Source organism: Coptis chinensis, chromosome 6 (assembly GCF_015680905.1).
Source record: "Coptis chinensis isolate HL-2020 chromosome 6, ASM1568090v1, whole genome shotgun sequence".
Taxonomy (NCBI): Eukaryota; Viridiplantae; Streptophyta; class Magnoliopsida; order Ranunculales; family Ranunculaceae; genus Coptis; species Coptis chinensis.
In genome coordinates, this window is record NC_141461.1 from 58,580,514 (window position 1) to 58,591,924 (window position 11,411).

Here is an 11,411-nt window from a genome sequence, read left to right on the forward strand (position 1 = left end):
ATTCATTGGATAAACAATATCAAAATAGTAAAATAAAGACATAATACTATAGAAATTTAATGGAGAATGAAACAAGCTTTTATTTGAAGTAGTTCTAATGGTGGCTACAATTGTTAAACCTAATTATAAACTAAAAGAAAAGTAAACCTAATTAAACTAAGGGTTTGCTAGAAGAGGGGAGTTAAGTTTAGCCTTAACCCTCTTTATATAGGAGAGGCTTAGGGTTATATTTTCGTGCATGGCCCAAAAAGGGGGACTTTTGGCTTCTAAAGTGAGCTTAAAGTCCATTAAGTTAAGTCTAAAAGGGCCACAACTTCTGGAAATTACTTCCGTACCCATTTCATCAACTTTTGCAGCTCTGATTATGGAAAAGCCAGATCCATTGGAAAGCTGATTCTGAGTCGGTCGTTTTTATATAAAGTAGGCCTAATTCTGAATCTTGAGTCCAAAGATACGGCCTATTAAAGTTCTGTTAACTTTTCAATCCCTTTTCTACCCAGATTGACTTTGACTGGCCTTGAAAAAGACTTTTCTCCATGATTCTTGGGCTTTAAATGTAGAACTTCCTTAGCAATCATCTTGATTCATTTTCTATGCAAAAATGGTGCTTTTAGTCACCTAATCAACTTCAAGTCCTGAAATGCACAAAAACACACGTAAACAGTACTATAGATCAATAGGAGTTTTAACCTTGGTCGCTTTCCTCTTGAGTTGTGGTTTAACTAGTATGTCTACAGGAGTAGGATCTTCAATTTCTATATCGGTATCTAGTAATGTTTCATTTTCAACGACCACTGGTGGTGTATTAATGGGCATAGTTATGGCGTTATCAACCACTCTGCTAGAACAGAGAGTGGTGATGACATTTAACTCGCCTAAGTTTAAGTTTTCATTACTAATATTACCGATTACTTCAAAGGCTGTGTTTGGCATTTTAGGATTAGGTATAACTTGACCTGGAAACACGCCTTTCGGTTGGGCTTTCTCTTGGGTTAACTGTTGTATGGAATGATTAATGGATTGTAAAATCTATTGGTTAGCTTGCATGTAAACTTCGAAACGATCTGGTTGTGAAGGTGTAGTGGCCACAGGTGGTGTGACTGGAACTATCTCACGTTGATTATTAACGGGTGGGTTGTGATAGTTATTATTAACCGGTATGATACCTCTATTGTTATTGTTATATTTATTATAATTATTATAATTCCCTTGTCGTTGTCGTTGTCTTGATGGAACGTAATTGTAGTTGTTTGCTGGTCTAATATTAGGATTATAAAACCTCGAAGGTGTAACTTTTTGGTTATTCTGCCAACCGAAGTTGGGGTTTTGTCTCCAAGGTGCATTAGGTTCACTATTTATGGAGCAAACATTATCTAGTTATAATGGTGGTTGTGACAGTTGTTCATAGACAAGAGGACAATAGGAGTTGGTATGCTCAAGGCTGTAACATAAATTACATGGAAGAGAGATGATGTTCATGACAGGAGTAGGCTTTTGTTGAATAAAAATAGCTTCTACCTTTTTTGTGAGAGATTCAATTAGAGTTCTAAGCTCGGGATCAGATTTAACCTGAAACATACTAGCAACCTTAATTGTAAAAGAAGAATTAGCGGAGCGTGGAATGTTATTACCCCCCAGTTATTATTATGGTTAGATTGATCTTCTAAAAACCTATAAGCCTATGAGGCTCCTTTACTAAAGAAACTACCCCCAGTCATTATATCAAGGAACTCTTTATGATGATGTAAAAGCCCTTTGAAAACGGCAAGAACAAGCGTGTCTTTCGCAAGGTTATGATGTGGACACTCGATGAGAAGATCAGTGAAACGATTCCAAGCCTCTGAAAATAATTCATGAGGATTCTGGCGGAAGAAATGAATCTTTTGAAGCATTTCATTTGTCTTCAGTGGTGGGTAAAACTGTTCCATGAACAATTGAACAAGTTTGGCCCATGAGTCCACAGAATTAGGCGTTTGGGCAGTTAACCAAGACGCCGCCTTATCGGCTAGGGTGAAAGGAAACACCCTTAGTTTAATTTGTTCCAAACCTACGGTAGGATGATGAAATGTGATAAGAACTTGTTCTATCCTACACATATGCTAATAAGGCTTCTCGTGGTCTAACCCATGAAAAACCAGTAACAAATTAAATATATTCGGGGGAATTTGAAAATCCCCCACTAGGTCTGCAAGAACGATGCATGACTTAGGGCTATCGTTTAGGGCTTTGTAAAAATCAGAGAAAGGAGTTTCTATTTCGTCAGCCATTAATGCAGGTGTAGTGTGTGATATTCTAGATAGGCATGTGTGTTGACGTTTACGATAAATAACGTTAGATGGTTTGCTATTACCGGACCTTTATCTTATGCAAGGCTAAGGCCAATATGAATAAACAACCACTAGCAGCAGTCAAACAACCTGATATACTAGAATTAAACTCCTTTGACTGTAGAGACAAGGAGTGAAAGAAGGAGTACCTGAATGCCTCCTTGCTACGCGTATGAATAGCGTCTTCGATACGCTATCTCAGTGTATTGAAGAAGTTGAAAACACTGAATAGTAAAAATAATTTGAAGAAAACGAGAGCTGGTGACTAACCTGTGAAATCGGGCTTTTCTTCAGAAGGGCGCGGGCGCACTATATTATAGAGTAAACAAGGGCGCAGGCACGCTCAAGGTACTGTTCGAAAAAAAAATTCCAGTAACAAGAGGGCGGGCACGCTCAGATGATCGGGTTAAGAGGGCGTGGGCGCGCTCCGAGTACTATGTTGAGAAAAAAAAAATTCTAAAGAAAAAAAAACAAACACAGTTAGAACCAAACAATCGGGTGGGTGGGTGAAATGGGATTATGTGTAGAATTGAAAACACGATGGGAAACTAATCTAACAAAACTAAGATGGCACCAGCGCCATTTGATAAAAGTAAAAACTAATCGTTTTACCTAATCTTAACTAATTATGCTAGGAATAGGTAAAAGCTAGTTGATTTACTCTAGTTTGTTATCAAAGTTCTACTCTCGATTATCTTATAATAAAAGGGAGTCAGAATTCATTCCACTCCTAGTTTCGTAGACGTAATAATTTCTCTAAATAAACAATTCTATTATATCCGTAAGAGCAATGGTTTAATAAAATTAATATGTGGAAATAACTAATTAAGATGTTCTAGACTATACTATGGCAATTTAAATGAGAAGATGTGAATAAGAAGAAGGGTATTAGGGGGATTTGAAATCCACTTGATTAATTCTTAATAGGCTAACATAGAATTTTTGTAATCCTAATTTTTATGTTTTGACATAAAGGTTCGATCTTTTTAATCCCTAATTATTCATCGCAATCTCTACCAACTAATAATTAGCATGTGAGGCAATTTAAACTCATTGTCATGGTGAATTAACTACCTTCTAGAGTGGAATAGATTACTACAACTTTTTTTTTTTAAAGAAGCTAGGGGTTAGGAAGCCCCAACCTGTATTAATCAAGATCTCAAGTACACTTTCCTTGCGCATCCTCCATTACAATATTAGTTAGAGCATAGTCTAAAGGAGGAAGAAAATAGAAAACAAAATCCTCATGAGACTTACATAATTTAGATAAGTAATCAGCTACCCTATTTGTTTCTCTATACACATGCTTAAAATCAACCAGTTCAAATTGTTGTTTCAAGAGCTGAATGGAAGCAATAATGTTAAGACAATACCAAGGAGGTTCCTCTAGTCCAGTTATCGCTCCTACTACACATTTAGAGTCTGAACAAACTGTAAGTCTTCTAGCTCCAATACAAATTGCTCCCTTCATTCCCGCTTCAACAGCCAAGAGTTCTTGGGTAATGACTGACCTCTTTGTAGAACTCCCAGTATACGCCAGCTGAACAATCCCAGCTTTATCTTTTATCGCACCTCCAAACCCATTAAAATCTTTTGTGACTGATCCATCAATACTTACTACTAACTCACCTGGTTTAGGCTTAAACCATTTGCACCAGATTGGGACACGTGGTGTGAAAGAAACTTGTATCCCCATCCTGTCGAGAAAAATTATGGCTGCCACCGTGCCAGGGACTTCTTTCAACACTGTTTGCAGATATAAATTCATTTCCCTCTTAACTTTTTTTACCGACTTGATCTTCAATATGCTGCTTCTGCTGAAACTTCCTCACATTCCTTTTAACCCAGATGGCATTTATAGTGGTGCAGACAACAGCTCTAGCAATTTTAGATTCCATAATGGCATCTCTACAAATCCTCATGATGTTATACCACTCGACAGTTGATGACTTAACTTGAGTTCTCCAGCCCAACCATCTTTTCACCCTCACCCAGACACCTTTAGTATATGGACAATCAAAATATAGATGCTTTGAGTGCTCCCTAGAAGAGTTGCAGAGACTACAAGTAGATTGGTTAATAATTTTCTTCCTAACCAATCTATCCTGAGGAGGTAAACAATTAGCAAACAGTTGCCAACCAGTGAAGGAGTGTTTAGGTACAACTAGCTTACCCCATACCACTCCATACCATTTAACTTTTATTCTAGTCTACCTGAGTGCCATGTATGCTGATTTGGCTGTGAATCTTCTTGAGACTATTGGAGTCTAGATGACCTGGTCTTGCTGTAGCATAGGGTTCAACTCAGTATCCTCTATGCTCTTTTTTAGTTCACTAGTAGGCAGACTAGTAACTAGGTGGTTCCATCTCCCATCAAAAATAAGATCTCTAACAAGCGCATTCTCCGGTACCTGTAAGAGTTGCACTACTTCAGGCCACTGTAGTAAAGGAGTGTCATGGCACCAAGGGTGGCCATACATAAGTCTGCTCTCCTTTTTCTACTGGTGTATTACTAACTTCTGAGTAACTTTTCGATGCTTTAAGACATTCCTCCAGACCCACAAGCAATCAGCTGGACTTTTCATAGTCCATAAGTGTTGTTTTCTGACATGATGCTCAACTGACCACTTAACCCATAAAGAGTCTTCATAGCTTGCAATCTTAAAAACACGGCCACAGTAGGCAGCATTATTCCATGTCTTTAGGTCTACTATCCCCAGATATTACTACAACTTATTCTACATTAACACATCTAGTCTTCATCAAGTTTCAATCAAATCCCTCTAATGGAGGTTTAACTATGAATCATGAGACTATCCTAATTAAAAAAATAAGAATAAGAATAAGACATAATTGAAACAATATAAATAACTTGGCTTTATTAATGGTGATTAAGCTAATAAAACAATAACTAGAGTTTAACTAAAGAAGAAAACTACTTTATTATTTAATTTAATAACTAAAGGGTTCTTATTCTAAGTAATTAGGAGAGAGTTAGAGTTGTGCCTTAGTCTTCTTTATATAGGATAGGGCTAGTTTTACAATTTCATGAATGGGCTTTGGAGCTATGGCTTTGCAACAACTTCTAATAGAAATACCCTTTATATAGGGAGTTGGTTTCTCTTCTCGTTTTTTAACAGAAAAGGCATCTACCTTAGGAGTGCCTCTGTGGCTCCTTTACCTAGGGAATTACCTATATTCATGATATCTAAAGTCTCTTTAGATATCATCTGATCACTGCCCTATGGTGATATCTTTCCTCAATTCTATCAGAAGCCACCCACTGTTTAGATTCTGCAACTTCTGGATGCTTCTTCAAGATTTTGAGAGTTTGCTAAAAGTGTGCTGGGAAATAACAGACCATGGGAACCCTGATTTCATGTTAACAAGAAAGCTTAAGAGCTTGAAGGCAGTTCTGAAAGGTTGGGCAAAGAATTGCTGCAGTGACACCCATAGACTGGTGGAAGAGACAAGAAAGATGTTGAAGGCAGTTCAAGAATACCTGCATAAAAATTTGCTTGATTGTTCTCTGAGTGCCCAAGAATATGAAATAAGAGAGAAGCTATGTTTTCTTATCAGGCTTGAGGAAGCAGATATTTTTCACAAAACTGACATTGAGTGGTTATGTTTTGGTGACAAATGTAGTGGATACTTCTTTAATGCTTTAAAGGAGAGGATGACCAAAGAACATGTTTGGGATATTACTGATGCACAGGGTGTAAGAAGAGTAGGCAAAAAACAAGTAGCGGAGGCTTTTGTGGAATATTATTCGGAGCTTCTTGGGGTTACTTCCTCTGCTTCATGTGATGTCGGTTATCTTAATAGTCTGAGTATGGAAGAGATCTCTCTTGACATGAGTCGGTTCTTGGCATCACCAACTTCTGATATTGAGATCAAAGAAGCCTTGTTTGCAATGGAGGACAATAAAGCACCAGGGACGGATAGGTTTAATGCCTATTTCTTCAAGGAAAGTTGGTCTACCGTTAGAGAAGATTTCAAAAGGGCTATCAAACACATCTTTCTCCATAAAAGGATGACAGGAGGTATAAACTCCATATTGCTCTGTCTTATTCCTAAATTGAAAAATGCATTGAGTGTTGCTTCTTTTAGACCTATCGCATGCTGTAATATTATATACAAATGTGTGTCTAAAGTATTAACAAATAGAATGAAGACTTGTATCTCCTCATTGGTTTTGTGCACCCAATCGGCGTTTATTCCGGGACGAACCATCCAAGATAATCTGCTGTTAGCTCATGAGCTGCTAAGGGGCTATGCGAGAAAGAAAGGCTAGAAGAGGTGTGCTATCAAGCTGGACATAAAGTAGGCCTATGATTCTGTGTTATAGCAAGCACTTGAGGCCATTTTACAAAAATTTAAGTTCCCCCCTGTGTTCATTGAATGGTTGTTTATGTGTTACGCATCTCCTTGGTACTCTGTAATGGTAAATGGGACACCGGAAGGGTATTTTGAAGGTAAAAGAGGGTTTCGACAGGGGGACCCAATTTCACCATACCTCTTTGTGCTTGTCATGGAGGTATTAAGTGCTGCTTTAAGTCAAGGGCTCCGGTTGAAAAGGATAAAAGCTCATTCAAAGTGCAAGAAGCTGGCCATTTCCCACCTCTGCTTTGCAGACGACATACTTTTATTCTGCAAAGGCAATATGGACTCTGTCATGGCTATCAAAGATATTTTGTATACTTTCTCTCAAGCAACAGGATTACATCTTAGCAATGAAAAGATTACTATTCTTACTGGAAGTATGTCTGAAGAAGAGGGACTAGAGCTAGCTATAGCAATGAATATCTCTCTGGTAACTCCACCTGTTACCTATCTAGGGCTACCTCTCACTGCCTCAAGACTAGGTATACGAAATGCTTGCCCCTCATAGAAAAGATCACAGCTCGGATTTCAAACTGGAAGAACAAAGATCTTAACAGAGCAGGTAGAGTTCAATTTGTTAAGTCTGTCCTCACATCCTTCCTGTCTTATTGGGCCCAAAATTTTGTCCTTCCGCAGACAGTACTTGATAAAGTGGCCAAGTTGTGTAATAGATTTATTTGGGCTGGTTCAAATATAGCTAGAAAGATGCATCATGCTAGTCATGGAAAGCTCAAACTAGATAAAGATCAAGGTGGACTGGGGATTTTGGATCCAATGGTCTTGAATAAAGCTGCTTACTGTGGGTTGGTTATCAAAATTATGAAGAAACATGAGTGCTTGTGGGTTAAATGGTCATGGGATAATCACATAAAACATGAGCACTTTTGGACGATGAAGACCCCTCGAGACTGCTCTTAGGTTTGGAGAGTGGTGATGAAGCATCGAGAAATTGCCTGGAAGTTTGTAAGGTACTGTATAGCAAATGGAGAGGAGACTAGTTTCTGGCACGACCCATGGTGCTCGGGGCCTCTTATCAAGAATGAACAGGCGAGAAATCTCCTTGCACATGTAATACCTGAAGATGCAAAGGTCGCGGAAGTGATAGCTGATGGGGGTTGGGCGAGAACTATAGATGATCTTCCAGAGTGCGAAGTAAAGAAATGGATAATGGAAACAGAGATAAATTCTCATATTGAAAAAGACCAGATCACATGTACTCCAACTAGTACAGGAGCATTCACGATTTCTTCAGCATATGTAGCTCTCAAAAATGTGCGAAACAAGGTAAAATGGTACAAGATTGTATAGGGGAAGCTTTCAGTACCTAAACACTCTTTTACCATCTGGCAACTGTTCTCGGGTACGCTACCTACGCAGAATCGACTGATGAAAAAGAAGGTGATTGGAACATCAAAATGCTGCCTGTGTGACAGTCATGAAGAAAGCTCGGGCCATCTCTTCTTTGATTGTGATTATTCACAGCTTATATGGAGAAACTTCAAAAGAGCTATAGGGCTTCCAGAAATGGTAAAACCATCACACAATGAATGGTACTATCTAATGCACATTTGCCGTTACCTCGCGATGGGCAAATGAGATCATAATGGCTATGATTTGGCGCCGGCGATTTCAGCAATCTAGACAGAGAAACCGAGACCAAAGAAACAGAGGTTCGAGACCGGTGATCTTTGTTAGCTTGAAGGTATTGAATAACATGAAAATCTATTTGGGGAAGTCGATGGAATCAGTGAAGGAGGATGAGGCAACAAAGAGGATACTGAACAAGATAGGAATTGGAGTAAACTATACGCGAGCAGAGGAGACATGGGTAAAGTGGAACAAGGCAGAGGATTAGATACCAACACTAAACGCAGATGGATCGGTGCAGGCAAGAAGTTCTAGCTATGGGGGCGTGTTGAGAGATTGAAATAGTGATACGCTGATGGCCTTTGGTGGAAGTTCGGCAAAAATGTCTATGCTATATCAGGAGCTTCTTGGAGTGTCGAAAGGCTTGGAAGGTATTGCAGACTTGAATATCTAGCGACTATAAGTGCAATCGGATTCTATGAGAGTCATCCAGATCTTGAGTGTCAAAGAAGAGCCACCTTGGTACTGCAGGAACGTGGTTGCGCATATACAAAAGGTGGTCTCAAAGTTTGAAGACGTTAAGTTCAAGCATGTGTTTAGGGAGGGTAACCAACCCGCCGAATACCTAGCAAAAGTAAGTAGGGACTGTTGTAATGAAACAATGTACTATATCCCACCTATGGATCAAAAACTCGATGAACTGATCATGGGGGATAAAGAAGGGAAAATGTACTTGAGAGGTTGCCATTAAATAAAAAGGTCAGGGTATCCTTAACCCCTAGTTATTTCAAAAAAAAAAAGTCTCTTTATGATGTTGGAATAGGCCTTTGAAGAAGGCACGAACTAGTGTGTTTTTACCCAGATTATGATGTAGACATTCTACTAGAAGATCAGTGAAACGAATCAAAGCCTATTAAAGGATTCTTGAGGCTTTTGGCGAAAGAAATGAATATTTTGTACCATCTCATCAGTCTTTTCTGGTGGTTAAAATTGTTCCATAAATAATTATATTAGTTTTTCCCATGTATCGACAGAGTTCGGCTTTTGTGTTGTTAGCCAAGCAGCTGCTTTGTTAGCTAGGGTGAAAGGAAATACCCTGAGCTTTATTTTTTCGGGTATTATGTTAGGATGATGAAATGTAGTAAGAACTTGTTGTATTCTACGTAAGTGTTGATAAGGCTTCTCATGGTCTAAGCCATGGAAAACAGGTAGCAGATTAAATATATTAGGGGGGATTCTAAAATCACCCATAGTATCTACAAGATTTATGCAGGACTCAGGTCCATTGTTTAAAGCTTTATAGAAATTAGAGAGAGGTCTCTCTGCTAAATGTAGTGTTGGTGGGTGTAGGTGGTGTGTGTGTGGTGATTGGTGAATTTCTAGATAGGCAATTATTTTTGTGTCTACGATAAACTAATATGGCAGGTTTATGCGTACCAGATCTTAATCTCATGCAAGTTCTAAGTCTAATAGGCAATTCCTAACGAGCATGCAAGAATAGCCTGATTATTACTAGAAATATAATCCTTTGACAGTAATTTCGAGGATGTATAGAGGTGTTACCTGTAGCGTCCTTGCTATGCGTATAAATAGCATCTTCAACAGCCTTGAAACATATCTACGTTACTTGAACAATTATACTAGTACTGGTCCTGGTACACGGTGTGGATTGTGAAATCCTATAAAAAGATTAACCTTATTAGTTTTTAAATTTTAGGAAAAGGCTTTTTACTATGGGCTTAGTGTTGGGCATGGATGTCAGGCTTGTGAAAAAGGCTTGGTAGTGGGTGGGTTTACTAATTTAACTATGATTAATTAATTAATTTTTTTTGGTATTTTTCTATCAAACTAACGGCCAGGTCACTTAGGAATTTGAGGGAGGGTGTCCGTGCGTACACGTTCCTTAATTAGAGAACCCCAAATTATGTCAGTTTTCTAGACATCGATTAGAATGAAGAAAATTAATTTTTTAAAATTTTGTAATTTTTAGCATATGAGTATTGTACTGTACTCTTGAGATAATTTTGGAAATAATATTTAAAAATTAAGTTATTGTATTTAACCTAGGGTGTGTGCGCACTAACAAGGTAATTTGGGCGCGGGTTGTGCTCAGTGTATGCAATTTTAGGGCGCACGCATGCACTCGTGAGTGAAAACTAGGGTTTCAAATTTTTAGGGTTAGGTCATGGGAGAGCAGGGAGTTGGCTGAGCAACTCGTATGCTCTCAAACAGTAGCAAAAAAGTTCGAAAAAAGTACGAACAATGTTTTAGTGTGTGTTTTGTGAATAGTGAAAATAGTGTTTTCTAAACTAAATACGCGTAATGTAAATGAACTAGATGGCAAGCGGTGCCATTGATAATAGTATAATTATTATCTTTTTATGAATAGTCTATTAGAGATACTTGAACAGTAGATAAAGAGGTGAAAAATAATAGATAAAACTTATCAAAATCATGTGATAAAGAGGAGAGTAGTCGTGTTCACTAAACTCTAGTTGTACACTATTTGGATACGAGTTTAAATTAGAAGTATGTTTCACTAATAAGAGTCAAAATAGTAGATATGAGGTGAAAACAATGAATTTGGAAAATGAATAAAAGTTTTAGAAGGAGTTTAATCCGCCACGCGATTCAATACTAATGGATTTAGAAAGGGTTTAACTATTAGTTAGTATTGAATCGCTTGTATTTATCCCTAGTGAAGACCAAGTCCTCTCAGATCGAGGTTTCACTTGCATGAGAGTGTAGCTCCACCAAAAATCTATTTGGTGGTGGCTCTATACTCTTGTTCTCCGTTATAAGTTATATCTCTAGTTACTCATAATGAAGAACTTGACGTTCTTTTATGAAACACAATACAAACTACAAGCTACTCATTCTCACATGGCTTCATAAACCTCTTCTAATGGAGGTTTAGCCGTGATTCATTAGATAAACAATATCAAAATAGTAAAATAAAGGCATAATACTATAGAAATTGAATGGAGAATGAAACAAGCTTTTATTTGAATTAGTTCTAATGGTGGCTACAATTGCTAATTAATCCTAATTCTAAACTAAAAGAAAAGTAAACCTAATTAAAGTAAGGGCTTCCAAGAAGAGGAGAGTTAAGTT

General features: G+C 37.9%; 1 protein-coding gene and 1 non-coding gene across 2 annotated transcripts; one reads left to right on the plus strand and one right to left on the minus strand.

Annotated features, from left to right (window-relative positions):
• The first annotated feature begins 1,788 nt into the window (after nt 1-1,788).
• Nucleotides 1,789-1,892, plus strand: LOC147493748 (small nucleolar RNA R71). The gene has a single exon (XR_015200637.1). It is a non-coding gene; the product is annotated as a small nucleolar RNA R71 (small nucleolar RNA).
• A 1,594-nt stretch (nt 1,893-3,486) lies between these two features.
• Nucleotides 3,487-4,095, minus strand: LOC147493749 (uncharacterized). The gene has a single exon (XM_086567931.1). It carries the CDS (start codon nt 4,093-4,095, stop codon nt 3,487-3,489), a length of 609 nt encoding a protein of 202 aa, XP_086424057.1.
• Between the last annotated feature and the right edge of the window lie 7,316 nt (nt 4,096-11,411).